The 22,729-nt window shown below is 32.1% G+C and overlaps 2 protein-coding genes across 2 annotated transcripts; one reads left to right on the top strand and one right to left on the bottom strand.

The window, feature by feature from the left end:
* The first annotated feature begins 12,521 nt into the window (after window positions 1–12,521).
* On the top strand, window positions 12,522–18,528 carry EMB1467 (NADH-ubiquinone dehydrogenase). Its single transcript, XM_021442275.2, has 5 exons — window positions 12,522–13,030; window positions 13,671–13,917; window positions 15,290–15,584; window positions 16,601–16,975; window positions 17,321–18,528. The coding sequence occupies exons 1-5, from the start codon at window positions 12,616–12,618 to the stop codon at window positions 18,218–18,220; spliced, it is 2,232 nt and encodes a 743-aa protein (XP_021297950.1). The 5' UTR covers window positions 12,522–12,615; the 3' UTR covers window positions 18,221–18,528.
* Window positions 18,529–20,299: 1,771 nt separating this feature from the next.
* LOC110426920 (carbon-sulfur lyase) lies at window positions 20,300–22,495 on the bottom strand. The gene is made up of 3 exons (XM_021442257.2): window positions 22,353–22,495; window positions 20,801–21,291; window positions 20,300–20,533 (listed from the first exon to the last, which is right to left on the bottom strand). Exon 2 carries the CDS (start codon window positions 21,233–21,235, stop codon window positions 20,804–20,806), a length of 432 nt encoding a protein of 143 aa, XP_021297932.1. The 5' UTR covers window positions 21,236–21,291; window positions 22,353–22,495; the 3' UTR covers window positions 20,300–20,533; window positions 20,801–20,803.
* Window positions 22,496–22,729: the final 234 nt, after the last annotated feature.

Here is a 22,729-nt window from a genome sequence, read left to right as displayed (position 1 = left end):
CTTGTTGAACGTTTCCAGCATGAAGACAAGAGGAGAAGATTAGAGTGAAAATCTTTAACAGATAGCCACCACGCATCGATGTGTGGAATAGAACCAAAAACTAAAAGTGATGTGTGACAGCCACTTATAGGGACTAATGGCAAGATTCTGGGATAAAGACGATCGGCAGGGGGGTCTCTTCCTAGTGCCGACTATGAGATCAGATTTTTATCCTATATGGGTGACCTAGGTTTAGGTGCATAAGAGAAATAAAAACTCTATTTCAAAAGAAACAAATCTGCCAAAATAGCTCAATACGATGTTATTTTAAAAGAGAAAACTCAGCATTTTTCATTCATAATACATCATCTATATGTACAATCTAAACATCTCTAAAATAAAAAATAATAAAGAAAATAAAATTCCTATAATTATGTTAATTCATAATCCCTATAATTATAATGATTCATAATTATTATAATTATGTTAATTAATAAAGAAATATTTACAAATTTCCTATTCTATAACAATGTATATATTTGTCAAATATTTATGTGTGCTATTTATCTACATCTCTTGCTAAATATTAGATGACTCACTTACTTTTGTGCCATGTGCAGATAAATAGGTGAGAGGACTACATGGCAAAGGTTCTCCAATGACAAACCAAATTTTGGCATTCGGTAAGTCCCTGTTTTGGTCACTTTGCTGAGTCTGTCATGAGCTTCCACTCTGCCTTTGGTTTAGTTTGATGTGTATGTAGGCACGACATGCCAATTGAATTTGTTTTAAGGGTTATTAAGTATGAACCTGTTTGACAACTGATGTATGGCGTTATGAATACTTATATACGAATTATGTGCTAGGGATAATGTTAATATTTGAATTTAAATACTATTTATGAATATTTGGCTATGAAATCCCTTGGCTATGTGTTATGTGAAGTTAAGAGGATTGCTCCGGTCTCGTGGACTTTGCCTATCAAGCTCGTGCATTAGTTACGAATCCTCGAGTTTAGGTCATGACACCTTAAGGAAACTCTTTTGCATCCATTTTGCTCTGGCTAAAGACTTTATCAAGTAGACATAGGCTTAACCAATAAGTTGGATATTTCCCCATTAACAATCTTCACTTGGACTAACACATAAGAATTTGATCTATAAACACTTGAGTGAAATACCAGATATAATTCTTATAGCGAGTCAAGTTCAGTGAAATTGTTCTTACTTGAACAAGCACCCACATGTCTGTTATAAGTCTCCCTATACTACCAATATATGAGATCTAGTGCCCATTCATAGTGAGAAATATAACATGTGTTGACCTTTAAGCATTATTGATGCCCTGTCTCAATAATACATTGGCTAGGAACATTTAGGATGTGTGCTTTGATGCATTAAAATCTCCTAATTGTAACTTTTTACAATTTTTATGCAAAGAGCACCAAATGTCCAAAGGCTTCATCCAAATTAGTTTTATAATAATTTTTTATCCATAAAACTTATTCGATGAAGTGAAACCTTTTGAGGTTTTATGCATTTTTCGATATGTATCCTTTGCCTAACCAATTGGCTCTAAGGCACACAGTTACAGGATATTGTTACTTCAAGTGATTTCATGCTCCTAATATATAAATTTCTTACTTCACTTTTTTTATTAATTAGAAGTAGTATTATTTAGTTATTATTTGCTATAAGTTTAATGAATTTCATTTATCATGGTGTAATTAGTTTGATGTAATACATCATTCAATCATTGATCGATGATGCTTCATGGATGAAATTTTCGTTCATTTGATCACTTAAATTGTGTATAATTTTCTTTTTTAATATTAGTTGAATTAAAATAAATAAATAGAATACAAATTACATAGGTAACTTTTTGGTAAGTTCAAACGTGCAACGATGTTTCTTGTTAAAACCTTTTGTCTTTTAAATAAGGGGGAAAATAAGAGGAGAAATGGAATAAAGACGGAGCAAAAGAAAAAGGGTTTATCTTTTCTAGAAATTTTCTTTTTTGGGATCGTTTTCTTTTTTAGATTTCGGAAAATAGAGATAGATTTTGAAAAATTATCCTAATTAAGAGAAAGAAGGTGAAAAAAAGAGTTTTATGGTTTTCTTTTCTAAAATTTTCAGCCACTGAAAATTGATGATTACTGCTAGTGTCAACGGTGGCATGTTAGCTTTAAAATGATTATAGTTTTAATCATGAAAAAATGATCCAAATTTGCATTTGAATTACTACAATGATTCTTGATATATTCCTAAAAAGATTTAACTCTGATACACTTATTCTTACGTAGTTACAAGCTTATTCATTGAACTTTTACTTAACAAATGTCTACAAGCTTGAATGATAATTGTATGAGTATTACACTTACTTGAACAAGCTTTCATAAATTACTCTAATGTTGATTCTTGAGATGTCTACATTGCAAAATAGGTGCATAAGATGAGAAGTTTGTTGATCTACACAACAACATTGTCAAAAACCAAAAAGCTCTTCTTAACTCAACATTTGATCACAAGGAACTTATAGCCATTGAAAGTCAAGAAATCTTGGAAAAATAGAGCTCTAATCGATCTTAGAGAAGCTTCAATTGATCATATGATAAAATAGGTGTGAAAACTCAAAAAGAAACAACCCTAGTCAATCCCATTAAAGTGCCAGTCAATCCTTAGGCAATGAAAACATGAACATTCAAATTTTAAAAAGCCATAGTCAAGGGTTCCCAGTCAATCTTAAGGCAGAAAGCATGAGTCTAATGAAAAAAACAAGCCTTAGTTAATCCTTGAAGACATATAATTGACTACTAGTGATCGTTAGATGAAAAATTCAAAAGATAAACGACTAGTTTCTTACTAAAATGATCCCCAATAGCTTCAAACTTTTTCTAAGTATAAATAGGACTTATCCAACACAATTTTGAGGCTTGAAGAGTGGAGAAAAACATCAAATACTCAAGCATCAAATCCTATGAAGAAAAAAAGAAAGAAGAAAGGAAAACTAAGCTAGAGCAAGCACCACACATTTTTTCACTTAGCTTTTAAGCTATTTTTGAGCTCCAAATTCTTTGTGTTTTCACTCAAATTCTTTCTATACATCTTTGAACTCATCACACTCTTCCTACATTGTACTTACTTAGCAAAACCCAACTTCTAGAGGTATCCTTGTTATTCAAATTGTAAGAGAGAAAAGGTTATGCCTTAACTTTCAAAAGGTAGCATTGTATGGGCTATGTTTACTCTTCGTAAAAGGCATTGTATATGTTGTGCTAGGTTTTAGTAAAAGGCATTGTGTAGGTTGTGCTTGCTTTCATAGAAAGGCATTGTAAGGGTTGTGGTTAAGCCTAGAAAAAGCCATTGTAAGGTTTAATGCTTGGTCTCATTTAAAAAACACATTTCCTTAGAGGATTTGAAACTCCTTAGTGAGCCAAGTGAAAAGATGAAGGCATTTGAGAAAGCTGAACCTCTATAAAAATACTTGTATCTTGTTTTTCATTGTTGCTCTGATATTCATATTTTTCACTTCTTTAGCTTGTGCATTTCTTGTTGAGGAAATTTTTGAAAATAGTCTTAAACTTACTTATTCTTGATTCAGACTTGAAAATGTTTGTAACATTTTCAAAAGATTTTCCATTCGTTTTCAATTGTGCATCTTGAGTTCAAAAAGTCTTGACTAGCATAATTTTCAAGTAGTTCACTAAAAACCTTTTGCATCTTCTTTGCCAAAGACAAGCTTGAGAAACAACTTGAGAAAATCCTCTTTATCTCTTTAAGGCCTTCGAGCTTGCTAATTTTTTTTTAGTTAAAGTCTAATTCACCCCTTTTTAGACATTCTTATTATTTATTTGTTGAGCTAACATTTCTAATATGGTTGAAATCTAGATTTTGGGGGTCTATCTTAAGGAAAGAAGGATAGAGCATGGAAGTAAAGAGAAAATGAAAAATGAAAAATGAAAAAAAAAAGTAAATGTGCTTGAAAAAGCATAAAAAACGTAGTTTTCAATAAAAGGAAAAAAGGAAGAAAGAAAAGAAAAAGCCATGTGATTTATTTATATTTTATCCATTTTCTTATTTCTAACATGTTAGCGTCATGTCAACATCTCTAATGGTCAAATTCAATAAAGTTACTAATAAAGACCCAATTACATATAATGTCCAAAGTACAAGAATTAAATTAACGAAATTTTGGATAAGTGGAGAAAATTGAACAAAAAGCTATAGTACAAGGACTTTCTATATACTTTAATAATTTTTTATTTCAAAATTTGATTAGCTATACAAAAACATAGTCTTTTCTTGTCCCATAACCATCATCCACTCATCCTAAGTTTTGAAATCTTTAAGTTTTTTGATTCAATCTTTTTGTCTTTTTTATACTCAAAAACTAATTTCAATTTTCTTTTTAGCACCTAAATTTTTTTTTTATTTTTCATAATTTTTATATTTAATATAAAAAAATGTAAAAAATCCAATTTATAAAAACTTAAAACTTTAATCTAAAATACATTAAATCTTGTGTTTTTGTTTAAACTAGAAATGTACCGGTGCGTTGCACACAGATATAGCAATACATGTTGTAATAGTTGTGTTTATCATATTTTTTATTCTATAACTTTTTTGTAAGTGAGACTAAAGCAAGTCCATATACTAAAAATTACATACACAAAATGTTATAATTGGCAGTAGAAAATATAAAAAAATATTATGATAATTTGTAATTTTATATATTAATTGTTAGCTTAGTTACAAAAAACAGTGTCTGTAAACAAAAGTTAGTATTAAGTTTTGCCAAAGTTGCACAAAAGATGAACTATGTTGTGTCTATTTGAGATAGTGTGTCAATGTTCTACCAATACTCCAAGCATATATAAAAAATACAATAATATTGTCTAATAAAGCATGAAACTTTGTGACTAGACAATTATTTAAAACTAATAGTAGTTGATATTGGGCTAAGAACCGTAAAACTTCAGATCAAAGATATTGGGTTTTTTGCTTAGAATCATAACATTACAAATTAAGGATAATTAATTAAGTAGTATATATCACGACATATCAAGGACATCAAACATTGTAATTAGAACTATAACATCTCAAATCAAGGATATCAAGCATTATGCTTGGAAATATAACCCTACAAATCAAGAACATAACTAAACAATATCAAAGATATCATCTATTATGCTTGGAAACATAATACATCAAATAAAAGATGCCAAGCATTACACTTGGTACCATAAGATCCCAGATCAAAGATATTGAGCATTATGCTTGAAATTAGAGCAATACAAATCAAAGATAGTTAAGCAGTGGATATCAAGTAAATACCATGACATATCAAATATATTAAGTATTATAATTGGAACTGTAGCACCTCAAATCAAGGATATCGAGCATTATACTTTGAAATGTAGATATAAATAAGTAGTATCAATGATATCATCTATTATGCTTAGAATCGTAATACCTCAGTTCAAGTACATCAAGTATTATGCTTGGTATCATAAGACCCCAGATCAAGTATATCAAGCATTAAGCTTGGAAGCTTGGCATTACAAATTAAAGATATCAAGTATAATGATTTCAATAGTTTCACAATAGATCAAGGATATCAAACATTATGCTTGGTACTATAACATCTTATATCAAGGATATCATCTATTATACTTGGAATTGTAGCACTAAAGATCAAGGATATTTATAGAAAATGCTTGTAAATAATGATAATAATAGTAAAAAAGAATAATTTTAAATTAAAAAAATATAAATAGTAATTAAATCAAATATAATTATTTTAAAGTATTGATCATTTATAAAAAAAAATTATTGGTGTTTCAATTTTTTAACAAATTTTCGTATTATATTTTATTATTTTTTTATTTCACTATTTTGGTATGATTATAACGTTTGTTATTATTTTGTTTTATTTTTAAATTGTCTCTTTATTTCTTGAGTTTTTTATGCTCAGTACCATAACACCATATATCAAGCATATCATCTATTATGCTTGAAATTTTAGTACTACAAATCAAGAATATTTAGTGGATATCAAGTATATATCATTACATAGCAACAACATCATCTATTATGTTGGTGTCATAAGACACCAAATCAAGGATATTAGGTATTATGTTTGGAATCATAGGACTACAAATAAAGCATATTAAGCATTATAATTAAAACTATAGCACCTCAGATCATGGATATCAAGTATGATGATTTGAATTGTATTATTATAAATCAAGGATATAAAGTGTTATGCTTGGTACTATAACATCCTATACCAAAGATATAATTTGTTATGCTTAGAATTGTAACACTACAGATCAAGGATATTCAGAAGAAAAATCTCATAAATGATGATAATAATATGAAATAAAAATAACTTTAAATTAAAAAAATTATAAATAACAATAATAATAAGTCAAAGATAATTACTTTAAAGTATTGATAATTTTTTAAAAAAATTTCGTTGTGTTTCAATTTTATTAACAAATTTTTATATTTATTATTTATTAATTTTTAATTTTTATTATTTTGAAATGATTATAATGTTTGTTATCATTTTATTTTATTTTTTAAATGTCTCTTCATTTCTTGGTCTTTAGGCTTAAAACAATTGGGTCAAGAGAAAAAATAAATTTGAGTCGAACCTAATCGACCTGAAGCTTCAAGTGCCCATTCCTTCCTCTTCTTCCTTTTTATTTTTTTTTCTTCTTTTTTCTAACGTTCCTTCCTTTTCATCTCTTCCTATCATGTCACTAATTTTTCTTTTCTTTCTTTCCCATTTGACAGCCATCTCTCTCTTTCTCTCTTTAACCCCCAACGTCTTCTTTTTCCTAAAAACCCATAAAGTTTCTCAAAATTGGTTGATCCTTATTTTTTTCATTTTTGGTTTTTACGCTTTTGCTTTTTTTTAATTATTTTTGTGTTTTATTTTTTAAGTTTTTTTTATTGATTTGGTTATCAGTGATTTGTAATTTTTATTTGGATCACGTGGTTGTGGCTTGATAATGTTGATTGATTTTTGTATTAATGGTGGTTCTCTCAAAACAAAACAAAAAATGCTTCCTCTTACACTCTACCACCTTCCTTTTCTTACTTTAAAGGCTTTTTCTTACCCTCAAAAACTTTTTTATTTTCTAACCACCTCACTATTCAAAAAATTTTGACAAGTTTCTTATTTTCTAAAACTTCAAAAAGTTTCAAATATGTTTTATATAAAAAAAAATCTAGATAGTAAAATACCAAAAAAAAACTCATGTTTAAATATAGAAAATGACTTTAATACTCTGTATAATGTGATCAAACATGAAAACAATTTTGGATCTTCCTTTTATATATGTTATAAAATATAAAAAATGACTTTATTATATTGTATGACGTGATCAAGCATGAAAACAGTTTTGGATCTCCTTTTTATATATGTTACAGATTTGTAAAATAATAATTGAAAAAACAAAAAGAGTAATTTCATCTAATATAAAGCACATAACCAAACAAAAGCCTAAACAGGTCAAGTTGAAACCATACTTATGGGAATCACACGCCTATATTTCATTTTAGTTTTTAACCCAACATTTCCACATCTCTCGCCACTCTTCACAACTCCAATAAAAGAAGCTTAGAGATCTCTTCGGAAATACGTGGAACCAAAAAATGGGTTTAGGCTTATTAGCTTCAAGAACCTTAAAATCCTCGAGAATCCTCTCTTCTTAATACTCTAGATTCCAACCCATCGTCACCAAACCCAAGCCCCAAACTCTTGGTGCCTTAGTAGCCACAGCAGCACCACAGTCGGAGCCCACTCCACCTGCATTGAAGAAACTCGTTGTCAGTGCCCGTGTCCACCTCACTAACCCAGATAAAAGTGGTGGATGGAGAGATAAGTAAGGATGGATGTTGGGCTAATGAGTGAGGGAAGAAATAGGTACATGAAATGTGAGTGGGGAATGAATTGGTCCAATGAGAGTTAAGGAATAAATAAAGAAAGGAAATGGGAGATAAGGAAAGGTGAAAGAATGGAAAAGAAATGGGAGCTTTCACAAGACCATTTCAAACAAAATTCTTGTGATATTCACCCATACCAAAGAAAAAGCAAACAAGTGACTTTGCTTTAAGAAATTCGCCCTATTTGGAAAAGAAATGAAGAGAGAATGGCTTGGTGAGGCTTCGACCCAAGAATAGAGAAAAAGTTAAGTGGAAAAGCAAGCTAAGTGAGGGCTTGATTTTGTGTGATTTTAGAACACCCGTTGGCTCTTTCTTATTATTTTCCTATCCTCAAGCTTCATTGCACCTAGAAAATCGCAAGGAAGAAAAGAGAAAGGAGGAAGAAGAACAAGGCTTGGAGAGGGCTCGATTTTGGAAGAGATTGAAGAAAAATCAAAAAGTTTTCTCTTGCATGCCATTGTTGGAGCTTGAAGGAGAAAGTGGAGGATCGGTTTGGTGATCCTAAGGTAAGAAAGATGAATGTTATTATTTTGTTTGAATGCATGCTTTGTAAACCAATTGTGATGTGAGATTATGCTTGTGGTAGTAAGGATCTACAAAGATTCAAAGAACCTGATGCATGCATGTAGGTGGATATTGGAACGTATGATGATTTTGAGCTAGACAAGCAATGGGTAAGTATTTTAGTTTTGAAATCACAAGTAAACAAAGAAAATAAGATATTTATTAATTGTCTATCCTTGTGGCAGCATTGGTGACCGAAGATGTGAGGGAATTGTGAATTGTATGTGGAATTCAAGTTAAAACCAAGAGGTAAGCATGCAAATTGACTACATTGTGTTGTGTTGGCTTTGTTTGGTTGAAGTATATGGATTGTATGTTAAATAATTGTGAATAATGTTGATAAAAACTATGAAATTAGGTTAAGGATTTGTTGATTGATGTGCTGCCGTATGTGAGTACAATTAAGTTTATTGGGTTTGAATTGTTCCTTGGAAGTGTGTGAGAAAGAGAAGTTTACTGTAGTGGCATGCCGAAAGAGGTAACGGGTGATCGGTAAGTAAAATTAGCTAAATACACACCCGAATCAATAACGACATAGTGTCCCACCATTGTACGGTAAGTAAGGGTTGTCTATTTCAAAATTTTCGTACTATATATGTTGATATACGATTAATAAACATGTTGATTTACTTTAAATGCAATTTGTGGACAGTATGTGTTGTTAGCCTTAGTAGGCAATTTTTAAATGGATTTGCAATCAAGTTATATTGAATTTGAAGATAGAATGAGTTGGTAGAATGTTAGGCTTGACAATGTCTATTTTGAGAAAGGTTTTGTATATATATGTATATATATATTAACAACATACGTAAAGAGTTTTAGAATTTGGGAAATAAGCTTTTTACCAGGATTTATGTCAAAACATGCTTTATTGGTTTGTGTGATGTGCATTCATGAACAAATTACATATATTCACCATGCTGATTTGATATTTAAACCTCATGCAAAGGCTTTCTATTATAAATCTTACCAACGAGTTTATCATGTTACCATGAATGGTATTTTTTTTGTTTGGAAATAGTTTTAAAATGAGCTTTTGAGAATCCAATTTGTTTTTAAATGGTTTTGTCAAACAAAAAGATTCGAAAGTAGGTCGAATGTCACATTAGGATAGTGTGACCCTTGTGCAAAAGTGAGCTCTAGTTAGAGAATCTTTGGGTCACCGACTGGCTGTTAGACGTGGTTGGAGCCACGGTCTGTGATGTATATACGTGGCTAGGCCACAAGTTGTTATACATGGTTGCAACCAGTTGATTTCTTTGATGTCAGCCAACATTGTTGAGATTGCCATGGCTGTTGAAATCTGATAAAGTAGGGCTCCCTGATGTTATTATGTGGAAGCAAGTCCACGAGTTCTTTATTTTTATCACCTACTCGAGAGTGATATCTTTTTGGGTTTTCAAATATGTATTCTTTCGAATGATGAGAAATATGAGTTTTTTTGCAACTCCCTTATTTATACGTTGGATTTGTGTTTAATATCTCGACGATGAGATCGTTTATAAACTTGTGTATAAGCATCGATATTGCTGGATTTTACGAGAACGTGCATGCTTATGTTAGCTTGATTTTAAGTAAAGAACAACAAATGATTTTGACGGTAGAAATCTTTTACTTACACTGGTTTTATTATATTACTTGAAGTAATTATTTTGTAACACAACCTTGGAGTTTACTTATAAGGTACAAATGCTTCATTGATTTTAAATTGCTTTTATATATTCGCATGTTTTTAATGTTCAAATTTCCTATCATTGGCTTGTTTCCCATCTATGCCCTACTCACAGAGTCGATGATTACTGAGTCTGTGAGACTCACCCCCTTTATCTTCCTTTTACAGATAAGTGATCAGCTCAAGTATATTTCCCCTAGCATTTTGATTCATTGCAACGTAAGTAATGGCTTCTCTTAGACTTCCACTTCGAGTCACTCCGCTGCATAGGGGTCATGTTGTGTAAAACAGTTGGATTTTTAAAACTTATTAGTTTATCGAAAGTGTATTGCTAGAACTTAGAGGTTGTGTAATGAATATTAAGTGTGATGTTGAATTTGTTGAAAATCTATCGAAATTGGATATTGTCATCTAGTAGCGACATATTAATTACAAATGTTTACTTGGTTTAAGTAAACAATAGTATCACTATTATTAGTCGATTTATAAATGTAAAAGAATGTTTAATTTAATTATCTGAAATATCAATTAAGACTTGTTCGGGATTTGGAGGGTTCACTCGCAAGTCTCGAACGCTGGTAACGGTCAGGGAAAAGGTCGTTACATTGTTATTATTTTGTTTTATTTTTTAATTGTCTATTTGTTTCTTGAGTTTTTTATGCTTGGTACTATAACATCATATATAAAGCATATCATCTATTATACTTGAAATTATAGTACTACATATTAAGGATATTTAGTGGATATCAAGTACATATCATAGCATAACAACAATATCATTATGTTGGTATCATAGGCCCCAAATCAAGGATGTTAGGCATTATGTTTGGAATCATACTACTACAAATCAAGCATATTAAGCATTATAATTAAAACTATAGCTCCTCAGATCAATGATATCAAGTATAATGATTGGAACTGTATCATTAAAGATCAAGGATATCAAGTGTTATGCTTGATACTATAATATCCTCTATCAAAGATATCATCTGTTATACTTAAAATTGTAACACTACAAACTAAGGATATTTAGTAGAAAATTCTTATAAATAATGAAAATAATATTAATAAAGAATAACTTTAAATTAAAAAAATTATAAATAACAATAGTAATAATAAGTCAAAGATAATTATTTTAAAGTATTGATAATTTTTTAAAAAAATTTATGTTTTAATTTTATTAACAAATTTCCATATTTATTATTTATTATTTTAGGATGATTATAATATTTGTTATCATTTTGTTTTTTTTTTAAGTGTACCTTCAATTCTTGGCCTTTGGGCTTAAAACAATTGTGTCGAGAGAAAAACAAATTTAGGCCGAACCTAATTGACCTGAAGCTTCAGCAACAAATTTTTTCCCTTTCTTCCTTTCTATTTTTTTCTTTTTTTTCTTTTTTCTAACGAAAACACACTGTTTCAACAAAGTATAAAGACCCAAACTTCACATTATCTTTTTTTTCTCTCTCTAGATACTTTTCTTTTTTTTCCTCCTTTCTCTTTAAACTAACCTTTCCCACTCTAATTCTTCCTTCCTTTTCCTCTCTTCCTTTCATTTCACTAATTTTTCTTTTCTTTCTCTCTCATTTGATAGCCATCTCTCTCCTTCTCACTTTAACCCCCAATGTCTTCTTTTCCTTAAAAACCCATAAAGTCTCTCAAAATTGATTGACCCTCATTTTCTTCAGTTTTGGTTTATACGCTTTTGCCTTTTTTTTAATTACTTTTATGTTTTATTTCCTTAAGTTTTTTTTTATTGATTTTTGTTATCAATGATTTGTAATTTTTATTTGGATCACATGTTTGTGGCTTGATAATGTTGATTGATTTTTGTATTAATGGTGGTTCTCTCTAAGCAGAAAAAGGTTTCCTCTTACACTCTTCTGCCTTCTTTTTTTTACTTTAAAACCTTTCTCTTGCACTCTGAACCTTTTCTATTTTCTAACCACCTCACAATTCAAACAATTTCGACAAGTTTCTTATTTTCTGAAACTTTGAAAAGTTCCAAATATGTTTTATATAAAAAAACTCTAAATAATAAAATACTAAAAGACCTCATGTTTAAATATAAAAAATGACTTTAATACTCTGTATAATATGATCAAACATGAATCAGTGTTGAATTTTTTTTTATATATGTTATAATATATAAAAAATGACTTTAATATTCTTAATGACATGGTCAAGCATGAAAATAATTTTGGATCTTCTTTTTATATATGTTACGTATTTGTAAAATAATAATTTAAGAAAAAAAAAAGAGTAATATAAAGCACATAACCGAACAAAAGCCCAAACGGGTCAAGTTGAAACCCGACTTGTGGGAATCACACGCCTGTATTTCATTTTAGTTTTCAACCCAACATTTCCATATCTCTCGCCACTCTTCGGAGCTACAACAAAGTAAGCTTAGAGATCTCTTCGGAGATACGTGGAACCAAAAAAATGGGTTTAGGCTTATTAGCTTCAAGAACCCTAAAATCCTCGAGAACCGTCTCTTCTCAATACTCTAGATTCCGACCCATCGTCACCAAACCCGGGCTCCAATCTCCCGATGCTTCAGCAGCAGCAGCAGCACCACAGCCGGAGCCCACTCCGCCTGCACCGAAGAAACCCGTTGCCGGTGCCCGTGTCCACTTCACTAACCCGGATGATGCCATCGAGGTGTTCGTTGATGGGTTCCCGGTGAAAATCCCTAAAGGCATGACTGTTCTTCAGGCCTGCGAGATCGCTGGAGTTGACATTCCGAGGTTTTGTTATCACAGTCGACTTTCGATTGCTGGGAACTGCCGTATGTGCCTTGTCGAGGTCGAGAAATCCCCCAAACCCGTCGCCTCTTGCGCCATGCCCGCCCTCCCTGGTTAGCTTTTCAATTTCATAATTTTCTTTTGCATTTTTTTCAATTTATTCATTTTTTGGATTAATATTGTTTAGATGAACGACTTTGAAGTTTTATGCCGATACATGAATTTTTTTTAATGATTTGGATTCGGGCCCTGAAATTAGTTATGTACGAGTTTATTTGCTTCAGTGTTTCCGTGTAATTTTTGACGATGTTATTTGTTCTGTTTAATTTTCTGAAAAATACAGCTTTATGGTTCATTGGTGTATGATTAATTGGCAGGCCAACTAATTTCTTTTCCATTAAGCTTAATTCTTCATAAAAGATGTTTATTTTCATTAATTTCTTTTAATTTTCTCTTAGTAATTGTTGCTTGGAAGTAAGCTAGACCTTTCGTGCGTCAAGTTCATTTACCTTTAGGTATTGATGTGCACATAAATCTAAGAGTTCTTGGCTGCTCTTTCAAACGAAGTGCTTGTGAATTGTCTTTTTAGTTTTTTCTGCATGTTAAACAATTTAACATTTGGGGAGTCATGCTGTGTCTTCTCTTACCTCTCATTAGTCATTTGTTGGTTTGGTTCCGCAATTTCGGAATACTTTATTTTTTTTTTTCTCTTTGGATTATTTTTTCTAACTATGCTTGGGAACTATAATATAGGAATGAAGATTAAGACGGATACACCAGTGGCAAAGAAGGCACGTGAAGGGGTAATGGAATTTTTGCTGATGAACCATCCACTGGATTGTCCAATTTGTGATCAGGGTGGGGAATGTGATCTCCAGGATCAGTCTATGGCATTTGGATCTGATCGTGGCCGTTTTACTGAAGTTAAGAGATCTGTTGTTGACAAGAATCTTGGTCCTTTAGTAAAGACTGTCATGACTCGTTGCATTCAGTGTACAAGGTCAGAAATCAACATAACAACCCAATGCCCTTCTTCCCTCCTTTACTTCTCTTTTTCTAAATTTTACTCTGGCTGTAAAACTGAAAAGTTGAAATTGAAAGAGTATCTGCTGCCACTCGAAACTTTATTCTTCTGAGCAATCAAATGTAAGGAGCATTTTTACCTATAGGCATTTGTGGCTACACATAGGAAAGAGAGAATGCAAATAGTGTTAAATCCCTCTTTTGAATGAATGGATGTTTCATAGTCACAATAATTGCTGATATTGCCAATTGGTAGGTTGATGCTTTTTGATTCACTAGTTTTCCTACACCCACAATGGTCATATAAGATTGTGATTAAGTTGGTGCAATCAATTTGCAGAGGAAAATTTGTTTAACTTAATTAGCTTAGAGATTAGACAGATTATGGTTTTTGAACATTTACACAGCTCAGTCCAAGTTCTAAAGCTTTTTGCAAAATTCATGCCATTGGTATGGGATGTCACCTGGAAACATTTAATGATGTTGCTTGTAGGAAACACCTCAGTTAATCGTAGATGAAATTTTGTTTGAAGTATTTAAGTCAAAGTACCTACCTGGCTTCTCTACTGTAGGAAAAAGTGTAATTTAGCCCCTCTATCCCAATTTTGAGTAATTAAATTCCTCTATTTTTAAATTTGGAAGCAAAGAAGGTCAATTACCAACACGTCCATTCATCATGCTAACATGAAGCACATGTGCCATTATGTGGAATTAAAATATTATTATTAACTGAGTGGAATTTTTTTTGAAAAAAAATATAAAAAGAATTTGGAAAATGGGTGATATGTGGCATGCAAAATGACACATGTCAACATTCACCTTGGGCAGGTTAAAGTCTTGCCCTTTAAGCCATCTCTTTCACCCTAACCCATTTTTCAATTTGTTTTTCATAGAATTCGATTCATGATCAAAAATAATATTTTAATTCTGCATCATTGCTTTGTCAAAAAAAGTTACATGTCAGTGCTATGTGTGCCATGTCAGCATAGTTAACAGATTTGGTAGACAGTGTTAGCAATTGTCCTTTGCTTTCAGATTTAAAAGTACAGGGATTAAATTACTCGATATTGAGATGGAGAGACCAAATTACATTCTTTCCTATAGTAGAGAGACCTGATAAGTACTTTGACCACGAAGTTTATGTAAAATCTCTAGCCTCATTCGTGTTCTTTTCTTTTTGAATTTCAAGCCAAAATTTGCATCCTCCTCTATAAGCAGTTTTTGGGGCTAGAGCAAGCCTTGTGATCTTTTGAGAATTTGATTGTTTGAGCAATATCTATGAGCAATATGTTGTAGTTCTATGATCCAAAGGTTTGAGTTGAGGCTAACAACTTCTGGTGTCTCATCAGGTGTGTTAGGTTTGCAACAGAAGTTGCTGGTGTTCAGGATCTTGGCATGTTAGGTCGTGGTAGTGGAGAAGAAATTGGAACTTATGTTGAAAAGCTTATGACAAGTGAACTCTCTGGAAATGTAATTGATATTTGCCCTGTTGGAGCCCTTACCTCTAAACCCTTTGCATTTAAGGCCCGAAACTGGGAGTTGAAAGGAACAGAGACTATTGATGTAACTGATGCGGTTGGTTCCAATATTCGGATTGATAGCAGAGGTCCAGAGGTTATGCGTATCATTCCACGTTTAAATGAGGTAAACTTTCATAAGATGCTTATAGTACGCTTATTTCTAGGAATGTTTGGTCTGATGCCTATCACTTAATTCTATCTATTGACTGCTTTTGCACTTGTCTTAAATTGTTTTGATCTCATGATGTCAGCAACTCAAAGACCGGTGTTGTTTCTGTTAGGAGATAAGCAGCCTTTATGTTAGTTCTTGGAAGGGATATGACTATTAACTTAAGATGTGGTTTATGTTAGCATTATATTGTCAGTGTGATTAATGCGGTTTGTAGATTTTCACAACAGTTTTTAGCAAGATAATATTTGTTTTGGTTAATTTCGCAAGATAAGTTTGAGATTGCTGATAGGTAATACCGTCGCATGGGCTGTGTGTAATAGAATTATTACAGTCCACTAGGAGTGTATTTATTCATTTGCTTTGTCATGTGCAAGCACTTTCTCTCTCGGTGCAAATTTATGTGAGTAAAATCAAATGAGAGTGTCTCCGTGCCTTATCATTCTTGTATTGACTAGACTCACAAGTTAAAATGGTCATGGCAGGCAATTTGTTTCGCACTCCTATGACTTGGACCCAATTGCTAATTGCTTGAATTTATTATTAACAATGTGAAAATTGTGAATTATGGATTGCTTCAATAGGGTTTATTTCATCTAGGTGCTAATTACTAAATGCTCTTCTCCAATTTGTGCAAGGATTTGAAGTAACTAAATTTTATTATCATAAATTACTGAAGTTTCAATCTTTAAATTGTGAAGGAGGGACTTTGCACTTTCAAAGCTGATTATATTTTCCAACTGGTGCTTTCCTTTTTATCTGCTTAACATGCTTGATTTATTGAAATGTTTGTAACTATCTATAAAAAATTAAGGGGAAGGAAGAAGAAAACTATGGCTGGTAATGTTCTGTTTGCCTCTCCAAATTAGATTTAACAAAAAGAAACCTTTATTTCTTCTGCTAATTGCCAGAGGGTTGATCTGTTTGGACGAGATAACTTCACCTGTTCTCTGGTTCACTGCCCTTTGCAGGATATAAATGAAGAATGGATATCAGATAAGACTCGTTTCTGTTATGATGGATTGAAGAGACAGAGGCTAAATGACCCCATGATTCGTGGTGCTGATGGACGCTTCAAGGCTGTGAGCTGGCGCGATGCATTGGCTGTGGTTGCTGAGGTTGCCCATCAGGTTAAACCAGAGGAAATTGTTGGGGTTGCTGGTCAACTTTCTGATGCTGAATCCATGATGGCACTGAAAGATTTGTTAAACAACATGGGATCAAACAATGTGTGGTGTGAAGGAACTGGCATGAGCCCTAATGCTGATCTAAGATACAGATATCTTATGAATAGTAGTATTGCTGGCCTTGAGAAGGCAGATGTATTCCTTTTGGTTGGTACCCAGGTAATGCACATACAACCCAAATTCCTGTATTTATACTTGTTGTCTGTGCTCTTGCTCAATGTCACAATGTCTTTATCCACATCCATTGTGCCTAGGTAGCAATTACTGATTTGAATCTCTCTCATGGGAGGTGTTGCATATTTCTTCTAAATTGAATGAATACATCAGTTGTGTACTCTTGCTTCATTCTCTGAATTATTTCCATAATCTTGTTTCTTACCTGTCTTCTGTGTGAATTAACTGTATATGTTGGGGTGGGAGTGTTATTTTTTGCCTTAGGTTGTAGGTTAGGTTTTTTTGTTTGGTAATAGTAACATTATCTTATATCTCAATGTTAATTTTCAGCCAAGGGTTGAAGCTGCTATGGTAAATGCCAGAATTCGCAAGACAGTTCGGGCAACAAATGCTAAAGTTGGCTACGTTGGTCCTCCAACGGAATTTAACTATGATTGCCAGCATCTTGGCACTGGCCCTCTAACACTTCTTGAGATTGCTGAGGGTCGTCATTCTTTTTGTTCAGCCATCTTAAATGCCAAAAACCCTGCCATCATTGTTGGGGCTGGGCTGTTTGAGAGGAAGGACAAAGATGCAATTTTTTCTGCTGTTGAAGCCATTGCAAAATATGGGAAGGTCATCAGACCTGACTGGAACGGACTCAATGTTTTACTTCTCAATGCTGCCCAGGCTGCAGCCCTCGACCTTGGACTTGTGCCAGAATCCAACGACAGCATTGCTTCTGCGAAGTTCTTGTATCTAATGGGTGCTGATGATGTAAACTTGGACAAAGTTCCAGCAGATGCTTTTGTGGTGTATCAGGGGCACCATGGGGACCGTAGTGTGTATCGTGCCAATGTAATTCTTCCTTCAGCAGCATACACTGAGAAGGAAGGCACATATGAAAATACAGAAGGGTGCACTCAGCAAACATTGCCTGCTGTCCCCACAGTAGGTGATGCAAGGGACGATTGGAAGATCATTCGAGCACTCTCTGAGGTTGCAGGTATTCGATTACCTTATGATTCACTAAGGGGCATACGCTCCAGGATGAGGACTGTGGCACCAAACCTACTGCACATGGATGAGATAGAGCCAGCCACTTTTGGACCTTCATTGAGTCCTGAAATCACTCAGGATATAAGCCTGACGCCCTTCAGGCCTGCTGTGGAAAATTTCTACATGACTGATTCGATTACCAGGGCATCAAAAATAATGGCACAATGCTGCGCGATGCTACTAAAGAAGTGAGTGGTGGATTTCAGTATTTAATAAACATTGAGATTCACTTTTTCTTGTTTTTTTTTTTTTTTTTGTTTAATCCTGTCATACCTTAATTTCAGCCATGAACTGGCTGAGCTTCTTGAACAGTGGACAATGTGTCAATAAAGGAAGTTTAGGTCCTTTTGTTTCAATGTAACATGTTTTGCAATGTAAGAGCATTTCCTTGTAAAACACTGCCTGTAAGACACATGGTTGCCGAATTCTTTCTCTTTTGAGATTGACCAGAGATATCCTGATGCCACCGTATTCTATGAAACGTGATTCTCTTATCATTAGTGTTTCTAAGAGCCTTGAAGCTCTATTCTTATGGGTGGCTTCGGGACACATACACCATACGAGTATCCCTTGAATAAGCTTAAGACTGTCTATATTTTTTTTTTTTTTAATTTAAGGAAAGTGAAATACGAATGGGAAAATTCGGATATTGTAAGCAGTTGCAACTCATTGATGTAGCACTTGCTAGAGGGGACATGGTTTTATTGCATTTCTTTTAGACTGTAATTTTCTTCATTAAGATCTACCAAAACATTATTTTGACCAGCTTTTTCAATATGAAAATTTCCATTACCCTTTCTACTCATCTTAAATCATCAATGATGCTTGAAAGCTAAAAATAAATAAATGGATATATAAAATAAACATGGATTATTAATATGGCAATTTGACTTTCAATTGTAGCATCTTAATTAATTTATTGATTTTCACTAGTAACTAGTATTTTGCCTGCAGGACTTCCAAGAATAAGATGAGAAGCATGGGCGAAAAAAGCGAGATGAGGAAGAAAAGAGGAAAAAAGAACTTAAAATTCGAAAATATTCTAAAACAATTCAAAAATGATAAACTCACGTCTCTTGCCCTAGAGACGATATGTGTGCTAGATTCATTATATTCAGCTTAAATATATTACAAGTAATTATTTATAGATTACATAATTTATATCATGAACCCAGAAAATATTTATATTATATTATATAACTTAATATATTGACATTATGTTCTCAAAAATTGATTTAATTATCAATATCAATAATATAATTTACAATACAATTATGGAAATGATTATATTAGCATAATATATTTGGAACATATTAGTATACAACAAATAAATATTTTAAAATCATATTCGCATAAATAAGCTAATTTTTAACAATCACCTTTGGGAGAAAGTCGTGCCAAATTATGTTGTTATCGTTGGGACAGAAAAGTCTTTTTAAGTCAATCATACAAGGAAAAAGAGAAATTAGACATAATGCTTGAAAAATATTATTAATTATTTAAAATGTTAAATATATTTTTATATTTTTATTTTAAATCAAATAAATTTTTATAATTAATGAGTATTTTTTATTAAAAATAATTAATTAATTATTTTTAATTAAAATATTATTTATCATTTTATATCCACTTGATGTTGACATGACACTAACATAACAATATTGTAATAATCATGTCACTATATCACATTATTTATTATGACATGTTAATACAGATCACATCCACGTAATATAAAATGACAAAATAATATTTAAATTAATAATAACTAATCAACTATTAGTTATAAGAATTTATTTGATTTAAAATAAAAATATAAAAACTTGATTGAACACATTAAAAAAAGAACTTATTTTAAATTTTTAAATATTATTTCAAATTTTTTAAAATACCGTAACCCCTCAAATGTTAATCCAGTCATCTACAAGCAAAGATTAGTAGTTTTGCATCAATGGGCTCTCAGCAAATTATCAAAGCCAAAGTTTTTCATTCTGCCATTTTGAATCATAACCCTACTCCTTTTCTCAATAACTTCCTCTCTCTTTCTTCATACCAAGTCCACAAAAGAGTGGATCTTTTGGCTACAATACATCATCTTTTGTTGATATTCATAGCAATGATAAACTAAAGTCCACAAAGCTCTTTCTATTAACTTGTCTCCATTTCAGCATTGCCATCAAAAGCTTAGCCTTTCCAAAGCTGTAATTCCCATTGCTTTTTCCTAGAGGTTACCAAATTCCAATCACAATTCTTTAAGTTTTCCGGAAAATCAAATTGTAAGAAACAAACTACTCTCTAATCATTTATTATTATACAGCTATTGCATAGAATCCATTAGAAACATCAAGGTGGCTTCCAGTCCAGATTAGAGATTATAAAGTCTACATCTGTCTTCAAAGCTATCTTCTTATAGTGTGACTTACGGTTCTGCACTGTTCTTTTCTTCACTCTCTGTAGTGCTTCTCGGAGTTTTCCTTTCAATTCTGCATTCCTTCTCCAATTAGCTTCCTGCAATATGGAATTTCCAACTCCACAATTATCCATTTTTTCACTCTCTGAAGTGCTTCAGAAAAAAATAAATAAAAAATGAAGAGTGCAGAAACACTCTTCAAAAGAACAATTATGTTAGTGATAGAACAATAAATTAGGAGGAATTTGGCTGTAAACTAGTTCTGTTGAAAATTTTTCTTCCCCCTATAAATGATTCATTCTTGTAGAAGCTACTCAAGGAATTGATTATGTGCACTAAATTGCAGAAAATAATTTAAAAGATACCTGCTACTGGGTGGAATCAATTGCGGATTGGTCCTTTGAACACGATGAAATGCCAGACTGATTGTAGGAGTTCTCCCAGTTCTTCCCATCATAAGGCCGAATCTCAACATGGGAGAGCGTTCCAGGGTCTAAACATCTGAATGCAACTGCAATGCCATCTGGGTTTGATCGTGGGGTATAGAATGACGTTATTCCACATATCTTACAAAATGTATGTTTTGCTGTGTGAGTTCCAAAAGTGTAGGTAGTAAGGTACTCTTTGGAATCTCCCAGAAGCTCAAACCTTTCATGCGGTACTACAAAGTGAGTGTTTCCCCTCATGGAGCAGTCGGAACAGTTGCATTTCCAAGCAACAACACTAGTAGGTGCTAGGACATGCCATCTTACTTTCCTGCAGTGGCAACCACCATTGTGCACTACTAGCTTTGGTTCCATGCAAACAACCAGGGCAAAAGCAAGTTTCTCCTAGGTTTATCCTTCTTAGTTTGTGACTGCAATTAGTAATCAACTCCATTAAACAATATGAGTAACAATAACAACAATAATTGTGATAACGGCAACAACAAAAACAACAAGAAGGAACAACAATGTGTTATGTAACAATATTACAAAACTTGGAGCAACAAGAATAATTCCACTAACAACAAAGGAAATAATAGAATTAATAATAATAAGAAAAGCATACCGTAACTCCTTGAGCTATCAACAAATTTATTTATATATACTATATGTATAGATTGCTTTATTTGAATTATTTGAGTGTCTTTTTTTCCTTTGGACTTATTTAGATTCGAAATATGGGCTCTCATTTTGCACTTTAAGAACATAGGATAATTGTACATAGATTTTCATTTTTAATATTTATATTTCTCAATGGAAAATCCAAAATACAAATCCTAAACGAAATGAGGAAGATGAACTAAAGCAAGCTTATTGATCATAGTGACTAATTTGATTTTTCATATGTTCAAGAAAATTACACCAAGACTTTGTTTTGGTCCAAGATTTCTCCAGAGAAACTATGTGACCCTGATGAACCCAAGTCATAGCTAAGTTGAATCAACTCAAAAAGTAGAGACGTTCTAACAATATCCCGCAGAGAGTATAGAAGATAACAGAAAGCTTTATGACTACACAATCTTCCATTTAGAGAACAGAAAAATAGGAGATTTTTCGTACAATCCAATACAGACTGAAATTGACCCATGGATTCAGCCAGGTGTTCTGGGTTTCCTTTCCATTGCCTAGTATTTAGTACCATTCCAATTCAAGAACAGAGTAAGCCACATGTATGAGTTCATACAATCCAATAAAGTCAAACAAAAATATTTGAACCATAACTAAATTACGCCAACCATCCAATCAAAACCATAGTAAGCTTATAACTCATTTTGATTCAAAGCAAGAAGCCACAACACAAAAACTAATTTCAACTAATTAAGTTGAAAGAACATCAGTAATGTTATTCAAAATCAAATTCTTTTTGCAGTTATAGAGGAAAAAAAGAAAAAAAAAAAAAGCAATTTCAAACCCTAAAGGAGAAAATATATACGCAGAAATGGGTATTTGCTTCCTCTTCTTCTTGCTTCAAGGCGGCAACCCTCACTGCTGAGATCCACTGGTAGATGATAGAGAAAGAAACATATACTCGGGAACGGTGAAGTTGCAGTCAGTCTAACCTATAAGGTCAATACATAAAATTTTTAAAAAATAATAAAAATCTGTTTCACAGATTATCAAGTAAATAATATACATAATTTTTAAATTTATTTATTTTAGAATAATAATATAAATAATTTTTAAATTTATTTATTTTATTTAAAGTTATTTAAGTTTTAATTTTATTTTATTTTTAATTTTAAATTATAAAAATATTTTTTTTAATATTAAAATTATATTTAATTAATTAATGTAATAAAAATTATTATT

The sequence above is a fragment of the Theobroma umbraticum genome, unplaced genomic scaffold, assembly GCF_002168275.2.
Source record: "Theobroma umbraticum cultivar Fairchild unplaced genomic scaffold, ASM216827v3 scaffold_239.1, whole genome shotgun sequence".
Lineage (NCBI taxonomy): Eukaryota > Viridiplantae > Streptophyta > Magnoliopsida > Malvales > Malvaceae > Theobroma > Theobroma umbraticum.
The sequence above is the reverse complement of the archived record's forward strand: the minus strand, read 5'-3'. Positions and strand labels throughout refer to the sequence as shown.

Bases quoted from the DNA above. Each gene is read 5' to 3' on its own strand.
- EMB1467 (XM_021442275.2), top strand. From the start codon at position 12,616: ATGGGTTTAGGCTTATTAGCTTCAAGAACCCTAAAATCCTCGAGAACC. The intron at 13,918-15,289 runs GTCAGAAATCAA...GTGTCTCATCAG, and splicing joins CGTTGCATTCAGTGTACAAG to GTGTGTTAGGTTTGCAACAG. The intron at 15,585-16,600 runs GTAAACTTTCAT...TGCCCTTTGCAG, and splicing joins TCATTCCACGTTTAAATGAG to GATATAAATGAAGAATGGAT.
- LOC110426920 (XM_021442257.2), bottom strand. From the start codon at position 21,235: ATGGAACCAAAGCTAGTAGTGCACAATGGTGGTTGCCACTGCAGGAAA.